The sequence below is a fragment of the Strix uralensis genome, chromosome 19 (assembly GCF_047716275.1).
Source record: "Strix uralensis isolate ZFMK-TIS-50842 chromosome 19, bStrUra1, whole genome shotgun sequence".
Taxonomy (NCBI): domain Eukaryota; kingdom Metazoa; phylum Chordata; class Aves; order Strigiformes; family Strigidae; genus Strix; species Strix uralensis.
In genome coordinates, this window is record NC_133990.1 from 9,929,069 (window position 1) to 9,943,392 (window position 14,324).

Below are 14,324 nucleotides of genomic sequence, written 5' to 3' on the forward strand. Positions count from 1 at the left end.
AGAATCCATTATTGCAATAAATGCCTGCCTGGTCCCAGAAGAAAGCACCCAACATCACAAATTAAAAAAAATAAACAGAAAAGCAGTTCTTCAAAGCCAACTCTTTTGAAGCAGCACACAGGCTCTCCACAGCCTAAACCCAAGTGAGCTCCCTTTAAGAAAGCAGACAGTCTGAAATTGAGATTTATCCCCAGCTCACCTCCCACAACTGCAGATTCAACTCCTGTCAGATTGTTGAAAATAAAAATCAGTCAAGAGAAAGAAGCAGAGAACTCACTAGAAATCAGAGGCTTTGAGGTCTATTGCAAAGCTTTCACCAGCCTTCCCTCTGAAGGGTTTGGATCCATGCTTTGTATATCGTGAGCAAAAACCCACCAGACATTTGCTGGCTGTGAAACCGCAGGGGCTGGTGCTCGGAGCTGGGACTTCCCAAGCGTGGCCCAGTTCCTCAGCACTAGGCAGTAGCAACTGGTCACTGAGCAACCGCCCTTACTGAAGGCCTTTCTGTGCAACCGTCGGAAGGAAGCACCTCAGCAAGGACCTGCAGAGGGAGGTAGTTGTCTCTGCAACCGCTCCGCAGACCAGAGGGTGTCTCTGAACTAGGACTCAGCAACAGTATAGGGATGGAGCCTCAATGCTGAGCAGAGAGGAGGGGAAGGCAGCACATGAGTTACAGCTGCCCCAGACCCTTCGCAGCGTGTGTACCTCATCCTGCCTGGAAGTCACAAGCTGTTCCAGCTGCCTTCCTGCAGAGGGATTCATCCCTTTGCATCAGGCTGAGTAGGTCCTGGGGAGGATCCCTAACACAGAAATCAGATAACTTTGGCTAAAGCAACATTAAGAAGGGGGATTAAGATTTAGAGTACTAAGCAGTTTATGTCACTTTGTTAGGAAGCATACATCAGTGCCAGACGGGAGAGGGGATGTGTATTTCCAGCACCCTCTCCTGGCTGAGGAGCAGCCAGCACCCAGGGTAGAGAGATACAGAGGCAACTGTCCAACGCCTGGCTGGCTTTGGGGAGTCCTTACGATCTCCCCCTCTGAAGCACATGCAAAGCAAGGGCCTTCTGGAACTTGCTTATGGGAGCACTCAGCCTCCTGTGATCCCCCAGCCCTCTACAGCAGAATCCTCAGCAATACTGCTACACCCTGTGGTATGGCACTTGCTCTCAAAGCACTTCCCAAATACTACTCCGCAGAGGATGATCAAGAAGCAGAGAAGCATTCACAGTGTTTTACAGATGGCAAAGCATACAAGCAAGAAAACTTGCCTAAAGTCAGAGCAACCCAATGCTACAGGCAAGACTAGGAACAAGAGTCTCCAACCCACAGTCAAGTCACCTCTCCTCTTCTCTGACTGGAAAAGCAGCAGCCTGACCCAACGTGGATTATTTAGATAGTCCTAAGTGATTCAAATCTACAAAGGCCCAGAAGAGGGAGGCAGGGAAATTAAAAATTTTTCAATTGGACTTTAAAATCAGGAATAATATAGTTCAAAGAATCTTCAGTCCTTAAGCCCAGCTGTCCTTCAGAGGCAACAGCCTTACACTGGCACAAAGCTGATGTAATGTAGTGGAAAAAACCAGCCCATCGCGTCTTTGTAAGGTGGCCAGTGAACAAGAGAAAATGTCACTTTCCACAAGAAATGGGGCCTGACAGGCTCAAAACTGCACAGCCATGGTGTCTAATGATTTTCTGGCTCTGCCCAGCATTTCAAAAGTACTGTTTTACAAGTTTCAGAATACCTAACACTGTAGTTTGCATTTCTATCGCATGCAGCAATGCATATGGCTTTATTGCAGTGCGGTTACAACTTTGTTCCCTGGCATCCAAGAGACATTTAAAAGCAAAAAGACATGACAGCTGCTTATCATCTGCACACCAGGGAACGTTTCAGCATTTCATGTCCCAGCAGCTCTCTTGGTGACTCCCTAGACACACACAATTCTCAGAAGCTCTCCCCAGAAATCTCTCTCCCTCAGACTGACACTTATGGGGTTCAGGGAAGCCCAAACAACTTATTCTCAAATGCCACAACCAAGATGGAACTAGCAAACACTACAGCTGGGCTCTGCTGCTGTAGACAGTGGAGATCACAGAGGAGGGATTTCAGAGTTAGGTTAAGGGCAGTCAGAAAAGACATGGACTTACACTTACCCGTGTCAAGAAACTGGGCCCGAAACCTGCAGTATTTTGGCTAGTTCTGCTACCACCACAGTACCATCCCCTTCAAGTAGGTTCTGGTCCATAAACACTCTACTTTGTAGAAATACCACACAGGGGGATGAATACAGTCCACAGGGAGAAGGAATGACACTTCTGGGTGGAATCATCACAAACTCAGGATGCAGACCCACACTGAGAAGCACGCAAGCTTAAGGAAAAGCCATACACACAACATACAGGACGACCTGAAGGGACTATTGAAAATGTGAATTACTTACCTTTATTGAAGAACATGGAAGCCATCTGACCCATTTCTACTCTCTCAGTGATTTCAAAGATATTGGGTGAACCACGTCTCTCTGCAAGTTGAAAACAAGAAGTGTTTCAACCAGTCCCTTCAATAAAGTCAGAGGCCAGACTATCTGAAGACACTCGGAAGCTCGAGCAACAGTTTGAAGGACAGTATATATGACTCCACAGCTGCAGAGTCACTGGTCCAATTACTTTGCTGAAGTTAGTTTAAAAGTGTTTTCAAAGTAAGATGTTCTCATCTTAGTGACCTAGAAGGAAAAGATCTTTATCAGACTGCAGGTGGTGAACTGAATTCTCAATGAGTCTTATCTTGCAAGTGCTAAGGACTTTGGGATGTGAGCACATGGAACTAAGGGTGAAATGGACAGAAGAGTCCTGCTCCACTTACTGGAGCCCACTGGGACACTGTCTGTAGAGAAGAGGTCTTGGATCCAGTGAAAACATGGACTGGTACTTACGAACTGACAGGATAGGTCGTGTCTCTGCTCGCTCGTAGCCATCTTGGAGGAGAACGTCACTGTCGGATACTCCAGAGGAAGAATCCTCATCCTCATCATCCTCCTGAAAGAAAAGACCAGACCACTGCTGAGATGTTCGCTACCAACAGTACAGGCTGTGGCACCACCAGTGTCACGGTCTCACTTCCAGAATCTCAAAAGGAAGGTCCCAAAAAAGGATGGGCAGGACATGCAAGCAAAGGCAAAACCAGGGAGCCCTTGGCCTGAACTTAGGATGCTGTGGAGAACAGAAGAGGGCACTAGCGGGGCAGGCTGAAGTGAGTGACAGGCTCTGCTGTCCTAGCCTAGGTCATGCACACAGCAACAGTGTCCAATTCATGCAGTTAGAAGTGAGAAACTTCCAGCAGATCTGCAGGGTTGCAAAACTGGTAGGAAAAAAAAATCCAAACGTATATAGTCTTAGCTAGTCAGAGCAAGCAGGTCTAGGTCCTAACTCTACCCACTAACATCCAGGCAGGGATCTAAATCAGCACAAAGAATTATGCCTTGCACCGATCCAGAAAAGCTACTGCAGTCAGGATCCAAAAAGCCACAAGTAAGTTTTACAGCGAAGACATACTTCAGGACTGTCCACTCCCTGGGATACAGCCCGAGTGACAGCAACGACATTCCAGCCTGTCCCAGTTAAATGACCTGAGATCAGCAAGGATTTATAGACCTCAGCACACTCCAAATGGCACCAATATATTGGCTGCCACCTCTCCACATTCACTGAGCAGTGCTTCTGGGCAAGGAGAGCACAATCAGTAAGAAATGTGAACAGCACAAGAGATTTTTCAAAGCAGGAGCAGAAAATCCTGTCTTTAATGAGCAACCCCACAGGGAACTAACAGCCATATTTTATATGGCAAAGTTAAGTACAGTAGAAATTTATTCCTTTAGAGTTACCAATGAGGCAAGGCAAAGATGCAGAGGAATCTCAGGCAAGTCCTACAGGATAAAAGAACAAGAGAAACTGGAAAATTAAACCCCACACGAACCTTGCGTTTTTCCATTCTCTTCCATCGCAGCTGGGCATTTGCAGCAGCCATGGCTTCCACCACAAAGGTCGTAGTCATATAGCTAGAGAGAAATTCCACTGATATCAATAACAGCCAAGAACTGTCACTGAAGGGAGATGGAGAATTATTCCCATCTGTTTGTAGGAGCAAATAAACCAAAACAACCCTCTCACCAGCTCCCCACACACTGTGTTTTTGGTACAGTGTTTCATCTCAGTTTGCTGCTCTCTTCTGTTCTTGAGACTACAGTGTCTGAGCAGACCACAAAATGCAGTAGTATAAACATGCCTTCAGATATAAGACGACATTTTAGATATCTGGAAGGCGGCTTCCTAGTGTTTCTGTGGCCTGAAGAAGGCAAGAGGACTTCCCCCTTTGTTAGAAAGCAAGCTTCCTTCCTCTTTTTAGGGCCTAGGACAAACACAGTACTATTCTGAAGCTTATCTATAAGGGCCTGGGGCAAAGGTACTACAGTCCCTTAAAGAATCTTACAAATGGCAACAGAAGCAAAGCAGCAATACAAGACCAAGGAGCAGATCACATGTGCATGCAAATACACTTTGCTGGAGGCCAGGGTAAAAGATGTCCAGGGAGACAGCAAGAGCCACTAATGGAAGGAATATCATTATCTCAGCTAAAACAGTCCTCTAATAAAAAAAAAACCAAACTCAAATCAATCTTATTTAAGACTTTGAAGTGGTTTCTCACTGTTTCAGGAACTGCACTCACTTATCAGGCTCAAATGAGGGATTAGTTTTGCAAGAATAAAAGCAAGCAGCCCTATGCTGAGGCCCATGTGGCAATTTCTGCCCAGACTCTTCTTGCACCGAAGGGTCCCCAGTGGGCATGAGGATGTCACAAGCACCAGAACAAAAGCAACAGGGTGATGCAGCTCCCAAAGCACGTAGTAGTTTGAGCTGCATCTTCTCAGTTTAAACCACTGCAGTTTTGGTATGCAGGTTTGGAGGTTTGTGCTCTTTGGCTGTCCTTGAAGGATTGTCTGCTGGTGCTGAGTTTCATCATTGAATTTATGCTTTTAAACTAATGTATCTAAAAGGAATTTCTTCCAAAGCTCCCAGATACTGGTACTCCCACAGTTTACATTTTATTAAGCCTTTGCAGCATACACCTTGAGATGGGGAAGTTACAAACATTACAACAGTCAGTACTGACCATACAGTACCTCCGTAAAGCAGCACCTAACAGCTCCAAAAAGCACTGCCTCCAAATCAAAGGCACATTCAGGCTGACAGAGCTGGTTACTGACAAGAAAGGAACTTATAAATTCCATTCTTACGAACAGCAGGAGGGGATTTTGTTTTATTTTAAAACCAAGCAAGAAGCAAGCAGGAATTCACAGCCTGTCAGAAGATGGCAATTCTATTAATAACTACTTAGACATCAGTGCTGTATCAACAGCCTTCAGCTCCACCTGCTGCTCCAGCAGGGAGACATCTGGGCAGAAGCTCATGGTGAGCCAGCGTGAAAATCATGAGACCAGCTCCAAGGTCTCAAGCAGCAAAGGTCAGGGAGGAGGGTGGGAATAAGACAGGCCCAGCTATACAGTAATTTGTCTTCCTGACACTCTTGCAGCTGCCCAGAGCATTGCCAGAAGCCAAGAGAAAGGTAAACACAACAGGTCTGCATCACATCTGCAAGTCACAAAGCAGAGAAATGACCCCGTGTCACCTGTGACCTGGTTAGTGTTTGGGGAAGACTGGGATGTATCCACAGCGAGGACAGTGTCAAAAAAAGAAGCTGGGAGAAAGGTCCCAGAAGACTCTGGACTAGTGAAAAAGTCTTTCCCATGGATCAGGAAACAGGATTTAGCACCATATTGCAGGCAGTCAGAAAACGCAGCCCTCCAAATAAGGTCCACAGACAACACAACTGCAGAGATCAAGGCTCAAGCAGCAGCAAAAGTCTTAGCACTGTCCTTACAGCCCCACCCAGCTGAACCCCCCAGTGCCCTCGCGTCCTACCTCATAAATCCCAGGAACATTAGGAGAACGAGGCTGACGAGCCACCCTGCTGTCGCAAAGGCCTTTGGCATGGTTAGGGCTCCTGTTCCAACGATGAGGTTGAACATGTAAACCAGACCAACCTGCAATCATCCACATAACTCAACATGAGAGTTTGCAGCTGTCCCAGAGATCATCCAAGACACCTCAAATACATACCGATTTAAATGGAGAGAGCTGAATACCTTTGAGCAAGCAGGGTGGGAGCAAGCCCACACTAGAAATAAATATAGGAGGGGACTGATAACCAAAGAGAACAAAGTTGAGTGTCAGCACATTTCTGAAGAAACTGATATTCCTCTCCATTTTACTAATTTTTTTTCCTTTTTTCTTTCTAACTTTTAAAGTTAGAAAGCACATGAGCTTTTTGTTTGTTTTCAAATCCACTGCCTTCTACCAGAAGGGTCAACACTGTGGGTTGGGATCTCCCCTTGTTTTCTAACCTGAACCTAAGTAGTTATGACTACACACATAAGTTACCTTTCAGAATCTCTTGTTGTTCTTTATTCTTAGTCAAGCAGGAAATATCCAAACAGAATTCTAATTCAAAGCCAGTTTGCTGTTTTACCAGTAAGCAGCTGAACACATTCTGAAGAAGGGATTTTACTTCTGGAAAGGAAAGGATTTTATCCTCTCAGGCAATGAGCTTTTTTCTGCCCAGGACCAAAAGGTAACTCCACACCTGGACAGGACCCCCCCAGACTATAAATTCAGCTGACCTCAAGATCAAAAACTGCCCCAAAGTTGTTTTGATTTTTTTCATATAGGTCAGCGTCTCTCCAGAGGAGAACCAGTAAAGAACCGAGTACACTTTTCTGGGTGTGGAGCAATTAATACCAGAACTATTCCCCAGAGACCCTGCGAGTGCTCTTGCCCTTCATTCACTGACACAAACACAGCAAATTCATCTTTTGACGAGTCTCCCAGAACAATGAAAAAAAAGTCAGCCACTGCAGCTTGCAGAAAATTCTTTTCATTCAGCTGGCAGAGTTGTCATTTCCCAAGCACAACTCAAGTGCCCCAGGTCATGACTTACTCTTCAGTGAAGGACTCTTGAAAAAATACTTCAAGTGATTTTCCTTGACTTTGGTCAAGTAGACAGAGATGAGAATGGTGCCCGTGTGTTCAGCCTGGCTAGACATCTTCAGGGAAAGAAGAGGGAGTCATAACCTTTTAGATTAGACTCTAGGAAATTCATGTGACACTAATATAACAACATAAGAGCAGGTGACAGTAATCCTTTAGGGTCCAGACGTCCCAGTTACTGTCTTGCTCTCCATTTTCTCAGTTGTGACCTATTTCTGCAGCCTAATATCCAGTTCTTCTAAACTCAATCGTTAACACAGGGATGAAAGTTTGAAAGCATTTAAAAGCCAACACAAAGATTTCAGGACTAGTTCTATATTTAGTGAGTTCACTTCAGAAAAAAAAAAAGTTTTCAAAGCGCTGTTTTTAAGAGCTGACACTATATGAACACTTGTGGCTATGAAAACCAGTATTTCCAGTAACATAGGAAAGCAGTAATTGGCTCTGCAGTTTCACAGGAGACCACATTACAAGGAAGAAACATCTTGATTACTGGTTTTAAGTGAAGTGGTTTGAAACAAATTACTACAACAGCTACAAATAAGTAAACTTTATGAAATCCAGGGGAAAACATTATAGAAAGTTTAAAAAAAGCAGCAAAGTGGGATAGTTTCAATGTCACAAACACCCTGTTGATGCTAGCTTCACATGACAGTTTGGGTTGATGAAAACATTAACAAAATATAAGGAAGTGGGTAGAAAGATGCAAGAGCAGGTATGGGTCAGGAAACTCTTTTTAACACTTCTAGAACTATACCTTAAGCAGACATCATCCCTTTATATAATGTAAAGTGATCTGTGATGTAAAAAAAACCTGAAAAACTACAAGTACCAAGGATTTAAGTACCCTTTGACTTCCATCATCTCTTGAAACACTGAGGTTATGTCCATGGAGAAGTAGGAAGTGAAAACACAACGTTGAAAGAAGAGGATTTTGAAAAGACTTGTGAGCAAAACCACAAAGAGCAGTACTTACATAGGGAGAGTAAAGCTCTCCTGTGTCAGTGATGCCACCAGCCATGTTGAAGATGGCGGGGAAGCTCACAGCAAAGTGAGGAAGATGGTTTTAGGAGAGGGTTTTCAACTTCCACTGCCTTTAACCTAGGGAAACATCATAAAGTTGTGTTAGCTTTGTCAGAAAGAGGAGGAACTCACGAGTCAGCTTTTGCACATCGGCCTTCTGATGTTTGAACAAAAGAAGATTTCAGCAGGACCTTGCACTTCGGACAGATATACCCCACTCACCAGCACCACTTGATTCAATACCCTATGAAAAGTTCTCGTACCTGTTAAACTAGTTTAAAAGTAACCAGAAGGCCCTGCCCTTTCACAGCATGACCAAACCGGATGACCAAACTTTACCTTCCCAAACAGCCAGAGGGGCTGTTTCAGATGCCAAAAACCTCAAGAGGAAGAATGCCTGCCTTGAGGATGATCTCATTCCGCTGCTTCTCACGCAGCTACTACTTTTACAAAGCACGTGCCTCCTACGAATCAAAGCAGTAAAAACAGCCTCCAGCCTTTCCTCATAATCTCAAGTACAAAAGTAAGTTGACAAATGAAAATACTGGACCTGTGAAAACACCCCAAGATGTTTTGTTACACATACCAAGGTTTCCAAAGCACAAGTATTTGGGGAACTTCACATGGTCTTAGAAAACTACAGGGGGAGAGGGAGAATCCAAGCCTTCTGAAAAGTTTTGGAGTCAATAAATAATTAGTCAGAGTTGAATTCTTTAAGAGCTTTATCAAGTTTCTCATAGTTCTATAAATGCTCCTATTTAGCCATACCAACCGGGACAAACCATCAGCACGAACTTCACAAGCTAAGAGTGCTACTAAAAACAAGAACCAGTTCATAAGCTTACACACACATGCTGCACAACAGAACTCAATCACGCAGCACAGCTCACTGTGGTCATACCTAGACCGGCCCTCGGATGAAGAGTCCAAACATCTGTTATAACAGACCTCGACTCCGGTCACCGGAGCCAACCTCAACAAACCAAGAGAAAGCAGCAAGACCACGGCCAGGCCAACAGCCCCCTCGTGGACACGGCCGGGGAACACGTGCTCGCGCGGGGCACCCATCCCAGCCAGGCAGGGCCGCACCCCAGGGCCCAGAGCCGACCTCCCGAGCTCCCCCCGGGCCTGGCCCCCAGCTGGCAACGCTGCTCGCCCAACCTGCGCTCCCAGGGGAAACCCCCACGGCCCAGCGGCCCTTAGTCCCGCCAGGGCCTGGTCGCTCCAGTTCACCATGGCCCCACACCGGGACCCTCCCCAGGCCTCACCCCGCACCCCCGCCTATGGGACCCTTCCCCAGGCCTCACCCCACGCTCTCCCTCACAGGAACGCACCTCAGGACCCACCCATGGGACCCCCCCACACCGGGACCCCCGGTCCCTCACCGGCAGCGGCTCGTGCCGGCGGCCCCGCCTCCCTCATCGCGGGCCACTTACTGCGCACGCGCAGCCCGCGGGGCGCTTCCGCACACGTGACCAGCCCCTGGGGCAGGGCGGGGCGGGGCGAGTGCGCCAGCCGCCATTGGGCGGCGGAGTCACGTGAGGGCCGGAGGGGTGGGGCGGGGTAGGGGCGGGGCGAGGCAGGGAAGGGGCGGGGCGATGAGGGGTAGGGACGGGGCTATGAGAGGAGGTGGGCGTGGCCGTGCGGGGTAGGGGCGGGGCGATGAAGGGAAGGGGCGGGGCGATGGGGTGGGGCGAAGTGATGAAGGGAAGGGGCGGGGAGAGGAGAGGAAGGGGCGGGGCTGTGTCAGTGACGCCATCACCGTTGGAGCAGGAAGGCGGGTGGGCCCCTGCGCGTGCGCGGAAGGGAGACGCGGCAGGTAGACGTTTCCTCCCGGCCCCGGCGCTCCCCGCAGGCCCCGGGGGTCCGCTCGGGCCCCGATCTCCCCTCAGGCACCGGGTCTCCCTCCAGCCCCGGATCTCCCCGAGGCCCGCGGTGTGTCGGAACACGGCGCCTCCACCACCACGTGGGCCACGAAGTGTTCAGCGGCCCCTGCCAGGGCAGCCCCCCGGCCGCTGTTGGGCCTCCGGGGGCACTCGGCACCGATACAGCCCTGCCCTGGTTTGGGGGGAGCAGGGGGGAGGCGGGAAGGTTGTTGTGGGGGCGATTGGTATGAGCTGGGGCCTGGCCGTAGAGTGGGAGCGGCCGCCGCTGGCTCCCGAAGGGCTCCAGGGTGCTGTCCCGTCCCTCGGCCTCGCTGGAGACACGGGGCGGGGTGTTGGGTCTCTCTCTCAGTGCAGAGGCCATGAAGATTAACCAGAACACTGTGCTGCAAGGACAGAGGGTGACCCTGGTGCCATACACAGCTGCACATGTACCCCGGTATGTGGCTCGTGTCCCTGCTCTGATACTCTTGCACGGCCTGATTTCACTTCTCTTTTTAAAGGGAGTGTGGTGTTCAGAAAGGGTGAGTGCTTGAGAGCTGCAGGGCCCTCTTCCCCCTGGGAACCGCACAGCAGAAAGAGCACTCCTAGGAAGGCAGTTAGGTTTGCCCTCTGTGCCCGGCAGCAGACATCCCTGGCAGCTCTGTGCTCCTTGCCAGGTCTGCTGACAAAGAGAACTTCATCTGTGCCGCTGTGTACCCACAGAAAGGGAAATACCTGGCTGTGAGTGAACCGCCAACACTTCTTTTGTTAATTGATGTCTTTCCCTAAAGACAGTGCAAAACTTCAGTGTGTAAAGCCAGATGGATGTTTGATAAATTAGAAGCAGGCGTGCAGGCGGTTTGTAAAGCGCTGGCCTGGCCAGCTGCAGCCTCAGCACAAAGATGCCAGTATTAGTCTTTCTGTCAGTGTCCAGGAGACGCTGTATTAGTCTCAGTCAGGATGAAATGCACCAGAACTCAATGCTCAGTACTTTTAAAAGCATCAAGTTTGTGTCAGGCACTCTTCAGGCAAAGCTACAGGATGGACAAACTTGCTAAATTTCCATGGAGAACACCATGTTAGATAAGGGAGAGAGGCTTGTGAATACTTTTAAGTTGCCATGAATGCCAGGCTGGTGTTTCCAGAACTGGTTCATGACAGCCTGATCCTCAGAGCACTTGTGGAAATCAGCCTGCGATGCTGCAGCTCAGGCAGTGACCTGGTTCTGGGTCCCCTTGTCAGGTACCATGAGTGGATGCAGTCAGAGGAGCTGCAGCGCCTGACCGCCTCTGAACCACTCAGCCTGGAGCAGGAGTACGAGATGCAGCGCAGCTGGCGGGACGACGCAGACAGTGAGGATCTTAAATGTTTTCTAAGGGAGGGTGGGAGTGGTGAGCAGGTCCCTCTGTCCTGTAAAGAGCCCACAGAGGGCCGAGGGCATCTGGTGAGTGGGCTCTACTTGCCGAAGCAGAGGGGATGTGAGACCTACAACAGTAGCTTTGAACTGGCTTTCTGTTTATAGTCGGTATATGCTTAGGGAAGTAGAGAATGTCTGGGGCTGTTGGTGTTCTTTTTATGCAATTTTTCAAAGATTATAGTGATTTACTTCCCACAGCATTATCTGCTGAGCTGCTGCTGCACCGTCAACATTCCCCAGGTCTAATTGTCTTAAAAAGGTGGAAGGGGGTTGTTTTTTTCCTTGAGAAATGGAATTATTTTATAATTACCTGGTTGACGTATGTTAACTGAATTGGTTCCCTGGCTCTCCTACAGGTAATGAATCACTGCCCATAAAATCCTGGTAGGAATATAGTGAGCTAGAAAATACTGAGGCTGGCAAAGACCTCAGGCTGGAGCATTTGTCTTAGCTGGCATTAAAAGGCCTTACTAAAAGCAAAAATAACATGGACTAGGTGAATCACTAAGTCTCGGTCTCTTGTGCACCAAAAAATTCTTTGCCCAAACTTGCTGCCGAGTGAGACAAGGCAGGAGTGAGACCTCAGACATGGGATGGAAGTTTTCATGCTCCTTAAATAGGTTCTTTCTAGTCTGGGTGTCTGTGTCACCCTCACAACGGGTTTTTCAAAATATTTCTTACATTTCTGTGGATGGGAGCAGGCACACTTGGCACGGGAGACCTAATTATTAGCTCTTCCTCACTGTTAATATGTGGAAACTGTGTTGTTCCTCTGTCTATTGCATGCCTTTAATTTCAGCCTTCGGTAATTTGTGAACAATCCTCAGCATCCTTGAAAATGCTGCTGCATTTTTGTCTTCCCCAGAGTGCACCTTCATTGTGCTGGACACGGAGCGGTGGTCCAGGCAGGCGTGTGCGGATGAGGACTGCATGGTGGGGGACGTGAATCTCTTCCTCACTGACACTGAGGATCCGACTTTGGGCGAGATTGAAATTATGATTGCAGGTCAAGTTCTGCTTCATAACTTGGGCATTTGTTGCCGTGGCTAAAGCCAGCTGCAGACAGATGTTACGTACAGCAGCTTTTTATTCTCATTGCCTTCCCTTGGCTGATCAGCATCCTTTGCTGGACCAGGTCACAGTCTCTTCTGAAAAATGTCCGGCGTGGTTGATTTGTCACACGTAACTGGACGCTGACTTCTGTGGCTCTCTCTTTCAGATCCCAGCTACCGAGGCAGAGGGTTTGGCAAGGAGACAACTCTGATGATGATGTCCTATGGTAAGGGTGCGTCAGTGCACGGCAATGGGAGGACAGTCGGGCTGTGATCTAGCAGCACATATTCCCCGTGATACAGACAGGGCAGTAAGGGATGCATCTGCCCCAGAAACTGAGGTCCTGTGCCTTAACAGATGTGGCAGCCCAGCAGGTAATAGAAATGCTTGTCTTTTTGATTTCTTTTGCAGGAGTGAGAAACCTGGGGATCACCAAATTTGAGGCTAAGATTGGTCAGGAAAATGAAGCCAGTATCTGCATGTTCAAAAAGCTTCATTTTAAGGAGGTGTGGTAACATCCTGTCTCCTACCCAGAGAACGTGAGCAGCGTTTGCCCTGTGACTGGCATTGAGCTGTTTTTCCTCTTTGAGACAGGTTGCTGTGAACAGCGTTTTCCAAGAGGTGACGCTGAGGCTGGATGTCAGTGACCAGGAGAGACGGTGGCTCCTGGAGCAGACAAACCACGTGGAGGAGAAGAGCTACGTTGAACTGAAGCTGCCAGCTGGGGTGCTGGAGACCTGACAGACACATCCAGACATGGGCCCAGTTTCCAGGGAGGGGTTGGATGCTGTTGCGAGGTCTGGGTGTGGAGGACGCCAGTGAGCCAACGCTGCACTTGACTTTTTTCATCTGTCTCCTTTGTCATCTTGTCAACTTTGCACCTTGTTGCACCAGCCAGGAATACTGCCTGAAATTTGGACCTGGAGAACAGCCACTAATTCATGGGCTTGGCTAGGAATGACTATAACCTTAACATGCTGTTCCAGGAGAGCCTAAAATCACCAGCGGTTAATTGATTCCTGGTGCCACCAGTTTCTGGACAAGCAGCACCCACTGTTCCTTCTTCCACTGCCCTTGGAGCAGGATTCCTCAGTTCGACAGAGGCAGTCTCAGTACTCTGGTAGCTCAGACTGTTTTCTCTTGAATAAAAACAAATGACAAAGATCTGAGGTGTCCGAGCGTGATCTGGGAGCAGTGAGGCTTAGCTGCTCACTTTGGCTGCTCAAAAGGTGGTTAGAAGTTGTAAAGGACAGCAGAGACTCTTTGAACCCTATTTTCTGGGGTGTGGTGGGTTGCAGGGGGGGCACTGCTGGGTCCTGGAAGTGTGGGTGAGCCCAGCCAAAGGGCAAGTTAACACGATGAAAATTACTGATATCATCTGAGCGAGACTAGAGCAGAGCCTCGCCACGATCGCTGCGTAACGGTGGGACTGGCAGCTGCAGGAGGCTGCTGAGACAAAACCCCTTGAGTTTCAGGGCCGTGCTTTGGACCTGGAAACCTCAGGCCATCGGTGAAGGGGTATCGCCCTTCATTTTACCAGGCTGCTTTTATGAACGCAAGGAGGAGGAGAACACAACTGAAATAAGACAGAATAATGATCCCCTGCTTCAAGGAGCTCAGGACTTGCTCTGCTGAGCCTGGGGGCTCCGTTCACTGCTCTCTAGTAAGATCAATGGGGTGGGAAAACACCTCTTACTGGAGGCTGATATATTTAGGACAGGAACTAGCCAGCTGGCCTCCGCTGTGACCGAGATCTGTGGCTGAAGAGGCAGCACTTGCCTGACTCCCACTGGACAGACTTTTTAATGCAGTTATTTAGCCTGACCTTCCCTGCCCTACGCAGCTGCTCTCCACAGCAGGGA

General features: G+C 48.6%; 2 protein-coding genes across 13 annotated transcripts in view; one reads left to right on the plus strand and one right to left on the minus strand.

Moving 5' to 3' along the window:
* Nucleotides 1-9,581, minus strand: part of TMEM104 (transmembrane protein 104) — a 44,810-nt gene extending 35,229 nt beyond the window's left edge. For 3 of the 10 annotated variants that reach the window (XR_012631606.1, XM_074889675.1, XM_074889670.1), the window contains exons 1-6: nt 9,513-9,573; nt 8,081-8,205; nt 7,055-7,160; nt 5,980-6,101; nt 2,937-3,039; nt 2,445-2,525 (exon numbers count right to left, since the gene is read on the minus strand). Coding sequence is in view for 9 of the 10 variants with exons in the window: in XM_074889675.1 (XP_074745776.1) it covers nt 2,445-2,525; nt 2,937-3,039; nt 5,980-6,101; nt 7,055-7,160; nt 8,081-8,125 (457 nt within the window). In the remaining variant the exon portion in view is untranslated. Of the gene's footprint in view, nt 1-2,444; nt 2,526-2,936; nt 3,040-3,976; nt 4,059-5,979; nt 6,102-6,498; nt 6,558-7,054; nt 7,161-8,080; nt 8,206-9,434 lie in introns of those variants that run through there. The other 7 variants (XM_074889677.1, XM_074889676.1, XM_074889673.1 and 4 more) reach the window with 6 other exon arrangements.
* Nucleotides 9,582-9,872: 291 nt separating this feature from the next.
* On the plus strand, nt 9,873-13,626 carry NAT9 (N-acetyltransferase 9). Of its 3 annotated transcripts, none has more exons than XM_074889259.1 (7): nt 9,873-9,946; nt 10,363-10,449; nt 11,235-11,344; nt 12,275-12,415; nt 12,629-12,688; nt 12,874-12,968; nt 13,057-13,626. In XM_074889259.1, the coding sequence occupies exons 2-7, from the start codon at nt 10,373-10,375 to the stop codon at nt 13,201-13,203; spliced, it is 630 nt and encodes a 209-aa protein (XP_074745360.1). In that variant the 5' UTR covers nt 9,873-9,946; nt 10,363-10,372; the 3' UTR covers nt 13,204-13,626. The 3 variants fall into 3 exon arrangements, with proteins under 3 accessions (XP_074745360.1, XP_074745361.1, XP_074745362.1); XM_074889261.1 differs by lacking the exon at nt 10,363-10,449 and adding an exon at nt 10,514-10,733 and having other exon boundaries at nt 9,897-9,946; XM_074889260.1 differs by lacking the exon at nt 10,363-10,449 and having other exon boundaries at nt 9,895-9,946.
* Nucleotides 13,627-14,324: the final 698 nt, after the last annotated feature.